The sequence below is a fragment of the Cervus canadensis genome, chromosome 2 (genome assembly GCF_019320065.1).
Source record: "Cervus canadensis isolate Bull #8, Minnesota chromosome 2, ASM1932006v1, whole genome shotgun sequence".
NCBI lineage: Eukaryota > Metazoa > Chordata > Mammalia > Artiodactyla > Cervidae > Cervus > Cervus canadensis.
Genome location: NC_057387.1, coordinates 111,874,526 through 111,893,328, shown reverse-complemented (window position 1 = coordinate 111,893,328; position 18,803 = coordinate 111,874,526). Strand labels below are relative to the sequence as shown.

At 63.4% G+C, this 18,803-nt stretch overlaps 1 protein-coding gene across 2 annotated transcripts; it reads right to left on the bottom strand.

Annotated features, from left to right (window-relative positions):
• Positions 1-521: 521 nt before the first annotated feature.
• Positions 522-14,103, bottom strand: KLHL30 (kelch like family member 30). 2 transcript variants are annotated; one of them, XM_043462142.1, is made up of 8 exons: positions 13,995-14,103; positions 11,420-12,236; positions 9,456-9,594; positions 7,528-7,614; positions 6,850-7,005; positions 5,041-5,229; positions 3,842-3,987; positions 522-2,614 (listed from the first exon to the last, which is right to left on the bottom strand). In XM_043462142.1, exons 2-8 carry the CDS (start codon positions 12,191-12,193, stop codon positions 2,363-2,365), a joined length of 1,743 nt encoding a protein of 580 aa, XP_043318077.1. In that variant the 5' UTR covers positions 12,194-12,236; positions 13,995-14,103; the 3' UTR covers positions 522-2,362. The 2 variants fall into 2 exon arrangements, with proteins under 2 accessions (XP_043318077.1, XP_043318078.1); XM_043462143.1 differs by lacking the exon at positions 7,528-7,614.
• Between the last annotated feature and the right edge of the window lie 4,700 nt (positions 14,104-18,803).

Genomic DNA, 18,803 nt, shown 5'->3' with positions numbered 1-18,803 from the left:
GCAGAGGAAGGACCTCTGCCGATGAAGTCATGGGAAGCCCAGCTCCCTCTGCCCCCAGAACCGCGGGAGCCTCAGCAGCCTGTGGAGTGGCCTCTGGTGGGGGAGGGGACCGGCAGGCAGGCAGGCCGCCTTTGCCGTCTGCCCGACATCACCCCACCCTCAAATCATGTGGTTGCCCCCACTGTGCAGATGTGGAAACTGAGGCTAAGCCTTGGGTTGGCCCGAGGTCATGGAGTCCCCAGGTGCCCTCTCCCTCCCCAGCTCCCTTTCTGGGCTCTGCCTCTGCTCTGCAAGGCCCTGGAGGCAGAGGACTGGCGACGGCCCCCCAGCCGTTGGTGGTCCGGGGAGCCCCCCCGAGCTCCCCGCTGAGTCGCCTTAGCCTGCCCCCACCTCAGACGCAGCCCCCTGTCAAGTTCTCCCATCACTCAACTTGAGGGGCCAGATCCAGGCGCCCTGAATAGCGGCAGCTCGGGCCCCCCAAAGTGGAGGGCGGGCGGAGCAGAAATCAGGCCTTCCCCTAGGACATTTTCAACTATGCGTGTTTGATCAGAAAAAAAAAGTCCAGTGTGACATGCTGAGTCTTTGAAATAGCACCTTCGATCAGCGTCTAAAAAATATTCCAGGTGATTTTCTTACAGAAAGCGGCAAGGATCCCAGAGACCTCCGTCCTCGGTTTCAGCCACCCCGTTCACCATCTGACTGACTAGGCGTCCTGAGGGCTGTGGTTTGTGTTCCTTTGGGAGCAGACCCTCAGCACGCCCAGCTCTGTCTGGGTCCTGGGACCCACTCAGGTCTCTCAGAAGAGATGGGCAGGAAGAGTCAGTCTGGGAGCAAAGTGGCCCTGGGTCTATGGGAGCCAGAGGGACCCAGGATCCGATCCTCAGAGCCAGCAATGTCAGGGGGCCCTGCGGTCCCCAAGGGATTCTTGGAGGAGCCCACAGGCTGGCCCCCGAGAGGAAAGCCAGGTCCGGAGGATGACGGGAGCTGCTTGAGGGCTCGGCGGGTCAGCACTGGGGATGGAGCCAGGCTGGGCGCCCCCACGGAGCCTGTGTCGAGGCGGGAGGGCCTGGTGAGGGGCCTCCATCGTCCCCGTGGCCACCGACGCGGTGCCTCGTTCAGGACGGGTGAGGAGGGGCAGGGGCCCGAACCTGCCCTGTGAGGGGCCCTAGTGCGTCTTGGGGGACTCTGGGCAGTCCACGTGCTGGGCCTCCTTGCCCAGCAGGCCGCCTGAGGGCAAGTCACTGGAGCACCCAGGAGCTATCCCCAGAAGTCCCTGCAGGACACCAGCCCTGCAGGCTCCCCTCTGGGGACCTTCCTTCTGACGCAGCGCCTTCGTTTAGGTGCTGGTAGTAAAGAACCTGCCTGCCAACACAGAAGACGTAGGAGACGAGGGTTCAATCCCTGGGTCGGGGAAGATCCCCTGGAAGAGGAGATGGCAACCCACTCCAGTATTCTTGCCTGGAGGAGCCCATGGACAGAGGAGCCTGGTGGGCTACAGTCCATAGCGTCGCAAAGAGTCGGACACAACTTAAGCAATTTAGCACATACCCCAAGAAAAGGGGAAGCCCTGGCCCTTCCTGCTCCCCTCTCTGGGCAGCCTTGCCGCCCTCTCTGCCCCCAGCCCGCCCCCCACCCCCAGCAAGCGGAAAGACTCTCTATCACAGCCCCTACCCCTCACCTCCTTCTTTGTTTCTGTGGGTGCTGCCCTTCGGGGGGCTGACCCAGAAGGAGCTGGACCTCGTATTTCCCCAGAAGCAGCCTTTGGAAACCAGGTGCCAGTGTAAGCCTGGGGGCTGGGAGACCCCTCCCGAGCCAGCCCCGTGTGCCTGAGAGCAGAGAGGGTAGGCGGCCAGCGGGGTCACACAGATGTGAGGTAGAAGCAGGCCCACTACGGCGGGCGCTGACCCCACCTTGGGGTGCTTCGCTCGGTGCCACCCACCCTCTGCAGCCCTGGCTTCCCGGGTCCCCGCGGTCACCCTCATCTGTGTGGCTCCCTCTGACCGCCACCCATGGGACACATGGCCCAGAGTGGCTGGTCCTCAGACAGATCACGAGTTCTCACGCTGCTCCCCAGGGCCCGGCTCCCTGCTCTGAGGTCTCAGACGCCCCATGGCAGGCGCGCAGCTTCTCCCATCCTTCCAGGCGTCCAGAGGCCCAGCCCTTGCCGCTGGTCAGCTCTGAGCTTGGAGTGGTCTTGCCGCAGAGACGAAGACTCTGTCCCCTGTCGTCCCCGATGGCCGGAGCCCAGCCTGGACCCGGAGGGGCCGGTGATGCTGAGCCGTCAGACAAACCAGAGTGAAAGGGGGCCCGTCCCCCGGGGTGGGGGCTCCGCCAGCCCGCTCCAGGGGGGCTGCAGGGCGGCTCAGGGCTCCGGGGCGGGCCCGAAGGGCTGGGTCCACTTGGAGACGTCCAGGAAGACGGCGGACGCCCCGTGGTATAGCCAGAGGCGGGGCATGGCGCCGAGGCGGACCCAGGCGTCCCGGCGGCGGTCGTAGGCCTCCATCTCCACGTGGTAGTCCCCAGCCATGCCCTGCCAGCGGCCGCCCGTGGCGTAGAGCGCGTCCCCCAGCGGCACCAGAGCCCCGTTCTCGTGCAGGCTGTGCAAGGGCTGCACCTGCGGACGGTCTGCCCTCAGCGCCCCGCGGCCTCACGGTGAGGGGCACCCCACCCCACCCCCATCCAGGGTGCCCCCCACCTGCCTCCTGGGACCTCAGCCCTGCCCCCGGCTGCCCCCGGGGGACCCCTGCGACTTTCCCTTGTGGGGGAGACCCCGCTGCTCCGGGGATAACGTTCCCAGCCATCCCTTGCTCTCCGAGTTTGCCCGTATCTGAGCCGAGAGGGTCAAGGGGGACCTGGGCCTCGCTCCCAGGGTGCAGGCTGGGCCTCTGACTGTCTCTCTCTCGAGGACATGGTGTGGCTTCCACCCTGACAGATGCCCTGGGGACTCAGCGCTGTGCCCTCGCCTCGGCCTGGGGCCTCGGGGGTACCCTGGCTGGGGGCTGTGGGCTGAGGGCTCACGGCTTTCCCCAGGCCAGGGAGAGAGGTGTGTGCCCTTCCGGAAGAGCCGGGGAGGGCAGGAAGGGGGGGGCCACCCAGGTGGAGCAGGGAACGGGCGGCAGACCTCCAGGCCCGCGGAGGACAGGCCCCGGCCCAGAGCCGGGCGGTGGGCCGGGCCAGCCCTGGTGACGGCCCCAGGGACAGAGCCTGGCAGGGCTGGCCTGCACCTGTCGTGCTGCTGGCATGGGGGCCTCCGGTCAGCTGGGCGCTGACGCCAGGGGACAGCTGCTGTCAGCGGATCACAGAGGCCCCGCTGTTGCGCGGCTGGCCTGGCTAGCAGAGGCCACCGCGGGCTCTGGGCACTGTCCCTCCTCCTTCTCGGGAAGAAATGCGGAGGAAGGCCAGGGCTCTGGTGCCTCCACGAGCCCCCGCCCCCTGCCCTGGGGTGATGGAGGAGGGAGCAGTAGCAGGAATGGGGGTGGGGTGGGGGGCCAAGGGCTGGCTCCTTGCCCGTGAAACAGCTCAAGAAGCCCCCTCCCTGGCTTGATCACCCCCTGGGGTGGGGGAGTCTCTCCCTCGCGGGCCTGGCTGGCACCAGCAAGGAGGAGTTCTCTCTGAGTCCACCGGCCCCTGAGCGCCCCTGGCCGAGCCTGGTTTTGCCCCCTGAGGAGGAGGACAGGTTTCTCCATGTGCTGGGGACAGAGCATCCACAGTGACCAGCGGCCCCAGGTCCTCGGGAGGGGGCCCCTCTGGGCCCTTGCGTCCCCAGGCCTCATCCCCTGCCCCCTGCCCCAGCGGGGACCACAGCCCAGGCCTGCTCTCTCCGGGGGCGGGAGAGGCTCACCTTCTGCCACAGGTTGGCCCCGGGGTCGTACACGTAGACTTTCTTGGTGTTGTCCCCCACCAGGTAGAGCGCCCCGTGCAGCGCGGCGCAGCGTGGAGAGGACAGGTACTTGGGGAGGAAGGGCGAGGCGATCACGCTCCAGGCGTCTGCGGACACACGCCCGCCCGCATCACCAGGGAGGCCGTCCCTGGGCCTCCCGGCCGTGCAGCTGGGGGCGCCCCGCTTTGGGGGGCAGGGTCCCCGGGGGGCCTCATCCTCGGGTCCTCAGGAGGGGCTGCGAGGTGTCCAGAGGCCGTGGCCTGAGTGGGCACCCCAGGCCTCTGCCTCCATCCTGCTGGCCCCTTGGTCCAGTACCCGGGGCCCCCACCTGACCCTGGGCCTGGTCTGCCTCCTGTGGGATCCTCAGCCCCACCATCCAGAGGATGGACCAGAGGGGCTGCTCTGAGGGAGAGAGAGAGCTGGCTCCTTCCCCCCGAAACAGCTCAAGAATCCCCCCTCCCTGGCTTGATCACCCCAGGGGCGGGGGACTCACTCCCTCTCAACTCCCTCCCTCTTGGGCCTGGCCCATGCCAGGAAGGAGGTGCCTTGTGCAAGCCCTGTATCCTTAGGCTGGGGCCCAAACCCCGACCCGGCCCTAGAGCCCAAGCTGGTGCCCGCTGGGCTTCAGGGGTCCAGGCCTGCTGCCCCTCCCCACGAGGCCGGTTCCAAGCAGATCCAGCAGCCAGACAGGTTTAGGACCCGGGGTGGGGCTTCCTGGTCCCCTGTCCCCACACCTCTAGACAGTGGGGGGCTGTGGCTCCGTGCTGGTGACCCCTGTGGGCCCCTGCCTTCCTCCACTGCCCCATCCATCGATGGGGAGGCCGTGGCCCTTTGTAAGAGGCCTGCGACTGCCTGCTCCCTGACACCCCCCTGGCCACACCTATCCCCGGGGTCCCCACCCCTCCAATCGCTAAGACGGGTCATGGCGTGCCTGCCCCCTGGGTCCTGCCAGCGCCCCGCCCCTGGGTCCCTCCAGCGCCCCGGCCCCTGGGTCCCACCAGCGCCCCGCCCCCTGGGTCCCTCCAGCGCCCCGCCCCCTGGGTCCCACCTGTGCCCCGCCCCCTGGGTCCCGCCAGCGCCCCGCCCCTGGGTCCCTCCAGCGCCCCGCCCCCTGGGTCCCACCTGCGCCCCGCCCCCTGGGCCCCGCGGCCGCCCCCAACCTGTGACCGGGTTGTAGCACTGCAGAGCCAGGGCGTTGTACTTGCAGGCGCTGGAGCCCACCAGGTAGAGCCGGCCCCCGCAGCCGGCCGCCGAGAAGTTGCTGACGTACTTGAGGGCCGGGCGGATGGGCGTCCAGGTGTCCGTGAAGGGGTCATAGCTCTCCACCTCTACCACGTCCAGAGTGGTGCCTGCCGGGCCAACGGGTAGGGTCAGGGCTGCCGGGGGCTAGGACGAGGGAAGGTTCCCGAAACGCAGGGTCTGAGGCTCTGCGGAGGCTGCAGGGCCGTCCTGGGTGCCCAGGCGGGCAAGGGCAGGGGGAGGTGGGCACAGCCTGGAGAGGCGGGCGTGTGTGTGCGCGGTCTGTGGCTTCAGTCCTGCCCGACTCTTTGTGACTCCACGGACTGCAGCCCGCCAGGCTCCCCTGTTCATGGGGTTTTCCAGGCAAGAATACTTAAGCGAGTCGCCATGTCCTCCTCCAGGGGATCTTTCCAACACAGGGATCGAACCTGCATCTCTTGCCTTGCAGGCGGATTCTTTGTCCACTGAGTCACGTGAGAAGCCCTGAGACGCAGACAACGTGACCCATTTTAGAGAGAGGGGAGCAGAGCTCCGAGAGGGGAGGGTGTCTGCCCAAGGCCACTCGCCTAGAAGTGGCATGGGAGTGGGCTCCTGGACCAGGGATGCCCGACTCCAGAGCAGGTGATGGGGCCTCCCTGTGAGGCCCAGCCACTCTGAGCCCCTCAGAGCCCGGGGTGCCTGGAGACGTGCCCGTGGGGGTCCCGGAAGGCCGCCAGCCCCAGGCCCTTCACATGGTGGAGGCCCTTCCTGGGATGGAGAAAGTCATTCTTGGGGGACTTTTAGGCAGCCCCTCACCCAGCCCTTCCCAGATGGCGCTAGTGGAAAAGAACCCGCCTGCCAATGCAGGAGACGTAAGAGATGTGGGCTCGATCCCTGGGTCGGGAAGATCCCCTTGAGGAGGGCATGGCAACCCACTCCAGCTTTCTTGCCTGGAGGATCCCATGGACAGAGGAGCCTGGCGGGCTACAGTCCATGGGGTCACAGAGAGTCAGACATGACTGAGCGACTTAGCACACACGCACGTTCCCGGCCCTGGACAGCCTGGATGTGACGGTGACGCAGAGCTGCGGTGGGTGGGCGCCCACCTGGAGCCCACCTCAGTCTCTGAGAGCCCGGGGCCCCAAGCTGCCTTGTACCCCTGTGCGAGCCCTCTGTCCTCGGGTGGGGAACACGGCAGCCACTGAGGGAAAGGGGGTCCCCGGGACAGGTGGGGCTCCAGGGATGTCCCTAGGGCCAGCTGTCACCTCCAGAGGCCATGGGACACTCTTGCTCAGCCACCCAGTGCGTCTCTCACTATTCATCTAACCATCAGCATCCCCAGGACGACTCCTCGCTGCACCTTTGGGGTGCGGGGGGAATACTGCAGGCCCTGAGCTCAGGCTGGGTGTGTGGGGGGCCAGGTGACAGCAAAAAGATGCCCCATGTGTCCCCTCGCCCCAGGGGTGTCACCGAGGAGGTGACCCCAAGCTGAGGGCTGAACCCTGGGTCCTGGGATGAGCGTGGCCAGCCCCACCGGCAGCTGAGGCCCCCGCTCCTCACGGGGTTGGCGGACTGACTCCTTGCCCTGTTCTCTGCGTCCCAGAGAACATGGAAGCAGCCTGGAGCTGGGCCCCGAGACTCCTGCCTGAGTCGCACCCCAGGATGCGGCGGGTGGGGTGGGGGTGGGGTGGGGTGTGAGGGGCCCAGGTGTTGGGGGCGGGGGGGCAGGCGGGGCGTGGGAGGGGCCTTACCTCCGACCGCGTAGATCTCCCCGTTGAGCGCGGCGCTGGCGTGGTTGGTGCGGGCCTTCAGCATGGGTGCCACCGGCCTCCAGGCGGCCTCCTTCAGGGGGAAGCACCAGGCCTCCGTCGTGGACCACGCGTCCGTCCTGGAGCCCCGAGAGCCCCCTGCAGGAGAGGCTGTGTCCATTTGGGCGCCCACCGGCCTGGGGCCTCTGGGCGGGCGGGGGCTGAGCACCAGGGCTCCCACCCCCTCCCCGGTGCCAGGCCTCTGTCCTGCCAGACGCTGGGCGGGGGTGGCGGGGGAGGGTGACCGCAGTGGCACGGTCTAGCCCTGTGACCTGCAGAGACCCCTCCACACCCCATAAACAAGCGGGACAAGGTCTCAAGCCCCCATCAGCGGAAGCTTTTTTCTCAACCAAACCTCCCGAGGACCCCCCCAACTTCTAAGATATAAGAGCAGAGGGACAACCCCCTCCTTCACACGCTTCCTCCCGGGGAGACCCTGGGTGCAGGACAGAGCCCATGACACTGCCCCGTGCCCGCTTGTGGACCCATGGACTTGACATTTCCTTGTCTCCGTAGGATGAAAAGGTCTGCAAGAGTCTTGACCAAATGGTCAGCGATCCGGGCATGGCATTCAGGGGTCAGCTCAGCACGGGGCTCAGGACAGGGGCCCCGCCCGCCCACCTGTCACGTAGACGTCGTTGTTGAGCGCCGCCAGCGAGAAGCCCCACTTGTGATGGTCGGGGAAGTCTGGGAGGGCCATCCACCTCTCTGGCGGAAGACGGGGGGCAGTGTCAGGGTGGCTGGGCTCACTGTGGGGCCCCCCTTCCTGCTCAGTACCTCTTCTGCTTGAGGGGGGCAGAAATGTCCCCTCACTGATGGGGGCAGAGGCTGGACTCAGCTAGGCACAGAGGTGGGGGGCAGCACCCAGTGGGGTGGGTTCAAGGTGGCCCCGGGCGCCCCTATGCCCCAGGCTTGGCTCCAGGGGGTACCTGGCTCCCCCCGCTGCCCTCAGAGCCTGGCACCCTGGGTGTGCGGAGAAGGGGTCCAGGCTCCAAGGGGCTGGCTGTCACCCTGACCCTGCAGCCAATCCCACTGACCCCGCTGGACTTTATGGCCCTGAGTCAGGTCTCATCCCAATCAGATGGAGGAGGGGTTAAGGGCTGGCTGATCGCCAGTCACAGATGGGTCATAACACAAGCATCTTCACTTGCTTCTCATCCCGAGCACCTTCTGGGCCCATGGGCAGCGGGGAGGGGCAAGATGCGGCCGTGCAGCTGGCAGAGTGGGTCCCAATCCCTGCTCCCCTGCCCCAGTGCCATGGCCTCGGACAAACCCCAGCCTCAGTTTCCTCATCTGTAGAATGGGGCTAACTTCTCTCCCAGTGGGTGGGGACTACAGGAGATGCGTCTGTCACACGGCAGCTGCCCAGCTGATGGGGGCTGTAAGAACGATTGTCCCTAAGATGAGGCACAGAGTAACGTGCCCACATTACTGCACGAAGCAGTAATGGATCTGCCTCCATGAAGCTACAAGATCAAGAGATGACTTTGAAAAAAAACAGAATGAGCAATAAAAATGTTTAGTACTCTCTATGGACACATTTTGGGTGCTTGTGGAAGGCTGTGGGAGAGACCGGGCCTCTGGGATGTCCCCGGGAGGACTCCTGTTTACTATTTACAGCCGTATGGGGGTTTTCAGGACATGTGGAACCCCCTCTGGGCAGGGACTCCATGTCCCCCTGACTCACGTCTGTGTCACCCCAGGATGGGGATTGCCCAGCGGTCACCAGGCCTTGGCCTGCCAGCGGCCCTGCTGCCCCACCCCCCGCCAGGGTCTCAGGGACAGCTGCTCCCAGCTCATCTGTTGACGTCAGCCCCCAAATTCCCCCCGTCAGCCCCTGACCTGGGACAGCCGGCCCCTGGCTTCCTGGAGCCTGCCAGTCGCTGACGCCATGGGGTGGTGGCCCCCTGCCCGGTGGCCCCAGGATGGCGGCCAGCAAACTGCTGATTTCCAAAGAACTTCCCCGGGCTGGTGTGGCGCCCACCCCAATCCTGAGCCTGGCTGCCCTCTCACCCTCCTTTCTGGTGGAGGGGGACCTGTGAAGGGGCTCCCGGGCAGGAGAGGCAGGCCTGCCCCCCACCCACCCACTGACTCCTCATCACAAAGGCCATTTCACAGATGAGGAAACTGAGGCTCAAGGAGGCGAAGTGACCTGCTCAAAGACTGGAATCGGGACCCCACTGGGCCGACCCAGATCCTGGGCTGTCATACCCCAGGCTGTCTGCACCCCAAGTTCCCTGTGCTCCACCAGGACTGAGGACCCGTTAGGCACACAGAGCAAGACTGCCAAGGGGAAGCAGCTGCCAGCTGTCCCTCCCGCCCGGGCCAGTGGCCACTTTCCCACACCGGGCAGTCTGGGCGGGGGCCACTTTCCCCAGGTCCCAGTGTGTAGAACCCCAGAGTTAGGGCTGCGGCTGGAGGCAGAGGGGTCTGCCGTGCCCCCCACAGTCTGCCTCCCTCCCCTGCTGGGGCCCAGGCTCCTCTGCAACCCCCCACCTCAAGGACAGAGGACCCCCTGTGCCAGGGCTGTGGGCCCCGCGGGTACTCACTGGCCTTGGTGTGGTAGAAGGCGAAGTTCCCGGCCTGGGGGGCGAGCTCCTCGGCTCCCTCCTCCTCCTCCTCCTCCAGTGCCCGCCCGCCCACCACCACCAGGACCTCCTCCAGCTTCTGCGGGAGGGCCAGCAGTGCCTGCGGGGCCAGGGGGCTGGGGTCAGTGGCAGGCCCTGTCCTCGGGCAGAGGGGCCTGGGCGCCGGCAGGCCTCCACGGTATTTTCTGAGGCTGGCCGTGGCCTGGGCATTTGGGAGCCGCTGTGGGTCCACAGTGTGGCCCTGCATCAGTGCACAAGTGTGGGGTGGGGAGAGCTGCAGTGTGTATGTGCCTGTGTGTGCTTGTGCACACGTGTGGTAGGGTGAGCGTCAGTGTGTGTGTGCCTGTGTGTGCTTGTGCACACGTGTGGAGTGGGGTGAGTTGCAGCGTGTGCATGTCCATGTGTGCTTGTGCACACATGTGATGGGGTGAGCTGCAGTGTGTGTGCCTGTGTGTGCTTGTACACACGTGCGGTAGGGTGAGCATCAGTGTGTGTGTGCCTGTGTGTGCTTGTACACACGTGTGGAGTTGGGCGAGTTGCAGCGTGTGCATGTCCATGTGTGCTTGTGCACACATGTGATGGGGTGAGCTGCAGTGTGTGTGCCTGTGTGTGCTTGTACACACGTGCGGTAGGGTGAGCATCAGTGTGTGTGTGCCTGTGTGTGCTTGTACACACGTGTAGTGTCAGCGTCAGTGTGTGTGTGCCTGTGTGTGCTTGTACACACGTGTGGTAGGGTGAGCATCAGTGTGTGCGTCCCTGTGTGTGCTTGTGCATGAGTGTGCATGCATACCCGTCCACATGCCATGGCCACCGTGGGCCGGTGAAGGCAAGTGCTCAGAACCTGGAAAGGTGGGAGCCGGGTCCTTGTGGGCCTGAGCGTGAGGCCTGCTCCCTCCCAGCCGCTCCCCAGTTCCGGCCCCGCCGTGCAGAGGTGTTTCTGCACCACCTTTGGAACCAAGCCCCAGACCCTGTCCCCAGCCCCCCAGGTAGGCTCCCCTCCCCGAGGAGCCCAGCTCCCCTGTGCCAGCTAGGGTGGCCACCTGGGACGGCCCTGGGTGGCAGGAAATGCTGGAGTATTTCTCGCTGGGGGCGAGCTCCCTGGATCCCAGAGTCCCACTGCCTCTCTGGCCCGCCCTCCAAAGTCCAGACCCCCCACCTGCAGCACCTACAGGGTCACCACCTCGTGGGCGGGTGGCCAGCGGCTGCACCCTGTCCCTGGCAGGCCAGTGGTGCCTGGCCGTGGAGTGGCCAGTATTTGCCACCACACACCCCACCGCTGGCCTGAGCCATGTCTCTGTTCCCAGAGTTGGCTCCTAAGAGGTCCTTCTGAGCAAGGCCCGGAGCCGGCTGCCTGGGAGCAGACAGACTTCAGCTCCTTGCCTCAGTCACAGCCTGGCCTGTCACTTCATTAAGGACCTGCCCTCTCACCAGGCCTACCGCCAGCCCAGATAGGAAATTGCACCCCATAAACGCTTGAGCAGCTTCCTAAGGGCAGGTGGTGGCTGGCTGCCATGCCTGTCCGTGCTCCTCGCCTCTTCTTCCTGGCTTATTTCCCCCTGCCGGGCTCCTATCTTTCCTCTAAAGCCCAGCTCAGATGCTGCCTCCTCCAGGCAGCTCTCCCTGGCTGCCTGCCCCTCAGAGGACACCCAAAGTCCAGCACTGGCCTTTCTCATGCTGCTTGGGTGTGTTTCCAGGGGATTTCCCTGCCACGCTGTGGGCTGGGGATGACCACTTCTGGGTCGCCTCTCCTCACAGGCAGGAAGTAGCACACACAGGGGCGCAGTATATACTTAGGAGGTGAACCGACCCCAGGGAGGTGGAGTTGCAGGCTGGGGACACACCTTGGGGGTGCCCACTTCATCCTGTCTGTCCCCATGCAGGTGGGGTCTCGGGGCTCCTCTCCCTGCTCCCCGCCTGTCACTCACCCCCTCGTGGCCCTGGGCCAGGGCCTCCCGACAGGCCTCCGACTCCCGGATCAGCGGCTCTGAGGCCAGCAGCTGCTGCACATGGGGCCTGGGCACGGCGTCCAGGTGCACCAGGCCGAGCAGCTCGGGCAGGTGGGTGGCCCGGACCTGGGGGTCGTGGCGTACCCAGCGCAGCAGGGCCTCCAGCCGGCTCTGCTCTGGCTGCACCTGCAGCAGGTCGCCGGCCAGGCAGGCAGCCAGCCGCTCCTGGGACAGCTGCAGGAACTCGTCCTCCCGGGCCACGGCCTCGAAGTTCTCCCGCAGGAAGGCCCAGGCCTTGGCGGCCACGCCCAGCAGCCCCTGCTGTTCCCCAAACTCGCAGATGCCCAGGCAGTTGGTGGCATCGAGCTGCTGCTGCAGGTAGCGGCCGCAGACCTTCTGCACGGCGGGGAAGTGCAGACGCGCGGCCGTGCGGGTCAGCGCCTCCACGTTGCCCTGGGTGACGGTCAGCCGGCCCGTGTACACGAAGTCCACCAGCTGAGCCACCACGGCGGGCTCCACGTCCCGCAGCTCCACGCGTGCCGAGCAGCTCTCCGCGAAGTCGCCGGCGAACATGGCGTGGAAGTAAGGGCTGCTCAGTGCCAGGAGCCCGCGGTGGCAGGGCAGCTCCCGGCCGCCCACCAGCAGCGTGACGTCCACCAGCTTGGGCTGTGAGCGCAGCCGCTGCAGGCCGTCCAGCACGTCCTGGGCGTGCGAGGGCAGGTGGAAATCCAGGTTGTCCACGTTCCGCACCATGACCGTGAGGCTCACCTACTCACGGGCGTCTGCGTGGGGGCTCCTGGGGAGAGGAGCCAGCAGGGTCAGCCAGGGGGACCGTCTCGTCGGCCCGAGTCGCCTGTCAGGCTGACGTCGGTCCGAGCATCAACCACGTGTGAAGCGCTTCACCCAGCCTCTCACCTAAGCCAGCCCCGAGGCCCTGGGAGGTGGAGGCGCTGTCTTTCCCAGGTGAGGTGGTTGAGGCTTAGAGAGGCTAGGCAGTTGGGGCAGGACGGGCCAGCAAGAGAACCAAGCCTCAGCCCCTCTCCACACCACTGGACTGTGCGGAACAGGCCCCCTGGAGCACGGGGGCCCCTGCCACCCCCAAACCCTCCTAGTGGCCTCCTCTATCCCCACATCCCCCCTTGCTGGGAAGGGCATCTGCCTTTGAATAGTTTCAGCCCCATGGGTCCTTACTGGCCCGTGGTTACGGGGAACCTCGGTTGCCATGACCTTGCTGGGTGACCTTGAGTGAGCCACGCCCCTCTCTGGTCCCAGCCTCATCATCTGCAGACTGAGGCTGGAGGTGAAAGGGCTGGGCCATCAGCCGTGCCCTCCCGGTGCCCCCCACGGACCAGGCCATCCTGGACTTTGCACAAACACCAGCCCTCACGGGAACCCCACCAGCCAGTTGCTGTTTACGTCCCTTTAAAGGTGAGGAAACAGAGGCAAAAAGAGGCTCAAGTCCCTTATCCAAGACCACACAGCTCGGGGGTCCCGGGTCCCTGGACCCCCCCATGTTACATGTTGCTGGACGGTAGGTTGGTAAAGAAAGACAAGCAACCAAAAGAGAGCAATCTCAGTTCGAATCGCCTGATCCAGAAAATGCACTTCTGGGCTAATTTAATTAAGCGCACATTTCCTTACTATCTTCTGATATTTTTGCCCTAAGAAAACCGCCCCAGAGAAAAGAAAGTTCTGTGCAGCTGTTCTTCCCCCAAGTGACCACACAGCAAGAAGCTGCACCCTGAGACACCGCGGGTCCACCAGGGGGCGCCTTAGCAGCCAACAAAACGAAGGCCAGTGCAAAATGCCGGATCCACCCAGTGCCATCGAAACGACAAAGCCCCATAAGGAGAGCTTGCACTGTGGCCGCCCCAGGGCAGCTGTGCTGGTGGTGGGAGCTTGAGGCACACAGAGAACCCACCCAGAGGCCCAAGAACCTGCCTGGGCTCCGCTGGGTCAGGACGGGTCCGGGGCCCTGGTGGGCGTCCAGCCTGCCTCACCCTCTCCCCACAAAGCCCTCTGGCTGGAAGGAAGGCAGCGTGTCCCTCCCAGGGGAGCGCAGGAGATTAGTCAGGCTGCCCCCGCCCCAGGCAGCCGGGGGCCAGCGGGCGGGGGCACCTGGCACCTTCCCGGGGAGCCTCAGGTCATCTGCTGACACCTGCCACCCTGCAGACCTCGCCACCAAGCATTCCTGGGGGCTCAGAGCTCCCCACCCAGTGCCTGCCAGGCCGGGAGTGAGGAGGGCAGAGCGGTCAGGACAACAAAGGGCCTCAATCCAGCTCTGGCCTGGGCTGGACACCGCGGCCCTGGCTGCAGGCAGAGGTGTGATTCAGCCTTCCCCCCGCTTCTCCAGAAGGGCCTGGAGGGGAGCAGGCCCGCTGAGCCCCCACCCCCATCCCCCAGGGCTGGGTCTAGGCGGTGTGCAGGTCTCTCTGCACAGCACCCAGGACTGGGATCGCCAGACCCACTGGGCTGTCCACTAGAAGCCCCTCTCCCCTGCTGGTCCCAGCCCCGGTCCTCCGCTCCCTCTTCCGGCTGCCCCCCCTCATCCTACCTCTCGGTGGGCACCAAGACCTCGTCTCAGAACGCAGGCTGGAGAACACGACTGCCCAGCTGGCCAAGGGGCATGGAGGACCTGCTGGGATATGACGGGGCCAGGCTGGGCTGGGCTGGGCCGGGCTGGCAGCCACGTGGGGACAGAAGGGTATTTTTAGCCTCTGTCAGCAGCGGGTGGGGGGGTGGCCAGCAGGGGGAGGAGGGAGGAGAGAGGGGACAGCTCCTCTCTGAATGACCCTGCTGGCCGGGAGCCTCCTGTGACCCCTGGGCCAGGACAGACGGCAAGAAGCACCTGGGGAGCAGCACGTCTGGGCTTCCCCTCCCGGGGTGTGGGCCCCCTCACTTCTGTGTTTTCTCATTGGCAAGAGGGGCACAGTGAAGCCTGAGCTGAGGACTCAAGGGCCACACGGAGCCCCCAGTTCGGGGCCAGGGTGTCATGAGGACCCGGCATGTGTCAGCTTTCCTGTGGATATTGACAGGGGCGCACGTGGCCTCTCATTTTCCATCAAGTGGGAAAAAGTGACCATGGTGAGGAAATGGGGGTTGCTCAGCAAAGACTTTCAAAACCTGGGGTCCCTGGTGATGGGGAGTCCTGGTGGTGAAGGAGGGGCTCAGAGCGGCGCCTCCCAGGCTGGTGACAGGGGTGTGCAGTCCCGAGGCTCTGTCCGCTTATATCGCGGCCTTGGCCTTGGGCCTGCCCTGCTGTCTTCATTAGTTGTGATGCCGAAGAAAGTGAAGAAATGGGATGGTCTAAAAATACAGCCGCAGAGGCTCGTGGCCTCCTGGGAGGCCTGGGTTCACAGTGTCACAGGGGAACTCCTGACATCTGGATCTCTGCAGGCCCTGGGGTCACAGGCCCCGACTGAGTTTGGGGTTGAGCCCAAGGACCTGCAGGGCATCTCTCATGCCAGGGGTCAGAGAGAAGTTCCCAGCCCCGGGCCCTCAGGTACCAGGGAGGCCAGCTGGGGGCCTCTGCCTGTCAGCCCCTCTGTCTTGTACCCGCTCGGGCCTCACCAGCACAACCAGTTTCTAGGTGTGCTGGGACATGGAGGAGTCAGGTGGCCAAGGCTGACCAGCCTCCCAAAGCCCGCTGGGGACTGGCTGATGCTCTTACAGGGCAGAGAGGCCTGGGGGCACCAGGGTGGTGGACCCCACTCCTGGCAAGGTAAGGGAGCTCCCCAGGGTGTCTGGGTGTCAGGACAGCACGGCTTTGGGACAGCTGTCTCCTCCCGGGCACAGGACGGCTGGCCCGGCTTCCTGCTGGGGCGCTGGTTGTGAGCCGGCCCCAGTCTCTGCTCTCATGTGAGAGTGTGGTCATCACACAGACACTGCAGGGATCGCCTCCCCGACCACGTGTTCACCGGGCCTCCCACACGCTGCTCACTCACAGGTGTCCTTAATCCACACTTCCCTCCCCAGCGCAGCTCAGCCCAGTCCAGTCATAGCCCAGCCCAGCTCAGCCCAGTCATAGCCCAGCTCAGCCCAGTCCAGTCATAGCCCAGCCCAGCTCAGCCCAGTCATAGCCCAGCTCAGCCCAGTCCAGTCATAGCCCAGCACAGCTCAGCCCAGTCATAGCCCAGCCCAGATCAGCCCAGTCATAGCCCAGCTCAGCCCAGTCCTGTCCAGTCTTGTCCCAGTTCAGTCCAGCCCAGTCACATCCCAGTTCAGTCCAGCCCAGTCATATCCCAGTTTAGCCCAGCCCAGGCCAGCCCAGTCACATCCCAGTTCAGTCCAGCCCAGTCCAGCCCAGTCCAGCCCAGTCATAGCCCAGTTTAGCCCAGCCCAGGCCAGCCCAGTCACATCCCAGTTCAGTCCAGCCCAGTTCAGCCCAGTCCAGCCCAGTCATATCCCAGTTCAGTCCAGCCCAGGCCAGCCCAGTCATAGCCCAGCCCAGCCCAAGGTCCTGCCCCTTCCCCAGAGTCCCAGGGCTCCCCCTAGCCTTCCTTAGCATCAGCCTCACTCCTGGGGGCCTCAGGGATGTCTCCAGCTCTCGCCATGTCCAGGACCACCCCAGAGAAGGCGTTGGAGGAGGAGCAGAGGCATTGCTTTTGCCTCCCGACCCCAGCCCCCACTTTGTTTGCAGGCAGAGCACAAAGGGTTAATGCACCCCTGACTTGGGCTGCAGGAGACAGGGCAGGCGATGCTGACGCCTGGCCAGGGTCACAGGCAGCTCCCCCCGCCCCCCCCTCCTTGTGTACAGTGCTGGGCGCCAAGAATGGATGCCCTACGGGGACCCAGCGCCTCGGATGACAGGTCAGTTTGGGAAACTCGAAACCAGGGGCTCAACAGATCCTCATCATCAGATTGCTCCCCAGTGGGGCAATTTTTAAAAATACGCTGCTTGTTTCTTTTTATGATGATAAAAATAACACATGTTCATGGTGGGAGATTTGGAAGACACAGAAAGACGCAAAGCAGAAAACCGGTAGAAGACAATCCCTGTGAACACACGGGGTTAGAATGACCGCTGTGGGTCCTGTGTTGTTTTATCATGATGCTCTATGGCGAGCATTTCTGATGTGGTGAGTCATTTCTGATGTGATGAGTCTTGGACCAGGTGATTTTTAATTCCATCATAATGGGGACACATCACACTTTAAGAAGGTGGAAGTGATGCCCGGTAACTTCTAGTAATGGACGTGCAGGTTGTGAGCCATGCGGACTGTGATGACGAGTGCGGTGTCACCTCTGTGCCTTCCCCTGGAACAGACTGGAGTGTGAGATGACCGCGGTAAAGCACACGATCGTCTTTATAGCCCGATGCATGGACAGAGGGTCGTCCAGCTCGGGTGACCGAGGCACTTACCAGCAGGAGGTAAGACCGCCCCCTCCGCTCAGCCTGGCCCAGTCTCGCTGTGAGGTCCTGCACAACCAGACCCGACCACACCCTCAGTGGGTGTTTCACGGATTTACTTGCTCACAGTATCTCTTATTCCATCTGGGATTTATTTGGGGCATGGGGTTCTGTAAGGTCATATATTTTCTTCCTCAAATAGTTCCCAACACTCTCAGTACTATTAGTAACAATCTCTTCTTTCCCCCACGGATTTGTTGCAGCACCTCTATAGAAAAAGGGCAATGTTTTCTGTGTGAATTGTCTCTTCTGCTGATTTGAATGAGCATATTCTAGGGTCAGAGCAACCCTAGTTCCATCAATGGATTATTACTCTATAATTATAACTATTATATTAGTCCATCAATGGACTATTACTCTATAATTATAACTATTATATTAGTCCATCAATGGACTATTGCTCTTCATACCTGAAATGTAAGCCTCTTTGTCACTCTTCTATTTAAAATCGTCTAGTCTGTTGTATTAGTTAGCTATTGCTGCATAACAAATGACCCCAAAGTCTAGTGTTGTAAAACAACGAACGTTTATTATCTCACAGTTTCATGGCTCTGGGACTGCTTTAGTGGGTGGTTCTGCCTCAGGATCTGTCCATAGCTAGTGCCAAGGGGCCCACTGGACATCAGTCACGGGACAGAGGCTGGCCTGGGACAGAGGTCCACACCGACCTCTCCACAGCACTACTCCTAACACGGTGGCCGGCTTCTCTCAGAGATAAGACAGCAGCAAAGATGGGAGTCTTTCATAACCTACTTGGAGGTGCAGTCTGTGGCTTCCACCATATTCTGAGCTACAATGAGGGAGAGACTCCACCAGATGTGGTCAGGAGGCAGGCTCACTGGAGGCCTTCTTGTAGGCCGGCCTCCACAGCTGGCTTTGTTCATGCCTTATCACCACTAGCACTACCTGGGAAGCCAGCTTTGTTCATGGTTTCTTTCCAAAGAACTTTAGAGTTGTTAAAAAAAAAAAAAAAAAAAAGAGCTTGACTCTTCTAAATCCAAGCATTGACATTCAAAGAGCTTACACTGTTACAGTATTTATTCTCATCATGAGGAATATGTACCACCTCGGGTACAGCATTTTCTTCACATTTGTCCTGCACACGTTTACAATGGGCCGGGGAGAGAGACCAGGCTCCCCTTCTCCAGTATCTTCCCGAGTCTTCTGGAAGCCTCTGGTTCTGCACCTTGTTTTGTGTCTGGTCACCTCACTGAAGTCTGCACCCTCTGGATCCCTACGTAGGGGCTCTGCGGTCCTCAGTGGGGTTTTGACAACTGGACACCAAGATTAAAGGGCCCTACAGCTGAGTGTGGCCTTGCTGGGCCAGAGACCCCCCCCCCATGGCAGTGGACACCTGCTTCCCACAGGTGGGTTGCTAGTGGGGTTCCGAGGTCACTAAGCATCAGAATCACTTGGAACGTCTTTTAAATAACAAACCAGCTTTCTCCGGCCCAGCCCAAGGGACTCAGGATTCCTGGGGTGTTCTTAGGATACAGAGTATTTATAAGGAGGCCCCCAGGAAGCAGAGTGCCTGCAGAGGGGCATTTAGGGAGTCACCCGTGAGTGCCCAGCAGAGAGGTCCTTTCCCTCCGCCAGGCCTCTCGCTGGGGTCTGAGTGCCCCTTGCTACCTAAACCTGGAGCCCTGGTCCTCCTGGAGTCCTGGATGCTCATGGGAACATGAGAGTCGGAGCCGTGGAGGGCCTTGCCCGAGGCCACAGTGAGTGGGGGGGGTGCCCCAACTTGGGTATGCAGGCCTCCTGCTCACTGTCTCCTGAGCAGCCCTGGCTAGCAGCCCACCTCTGGGGCTCGGCTCTGCATCTGCCGCCCACCCTGGTCCCGCCTCCTCAGACAACAGGGTCCTGTGGGTGGCCCAGGGGAGGGAGACATCAGAGCGTCCACCACCTTCTGACCCCCACCTCCAGGCTCACCCCGTTTCACCCTGTGCCTGCACC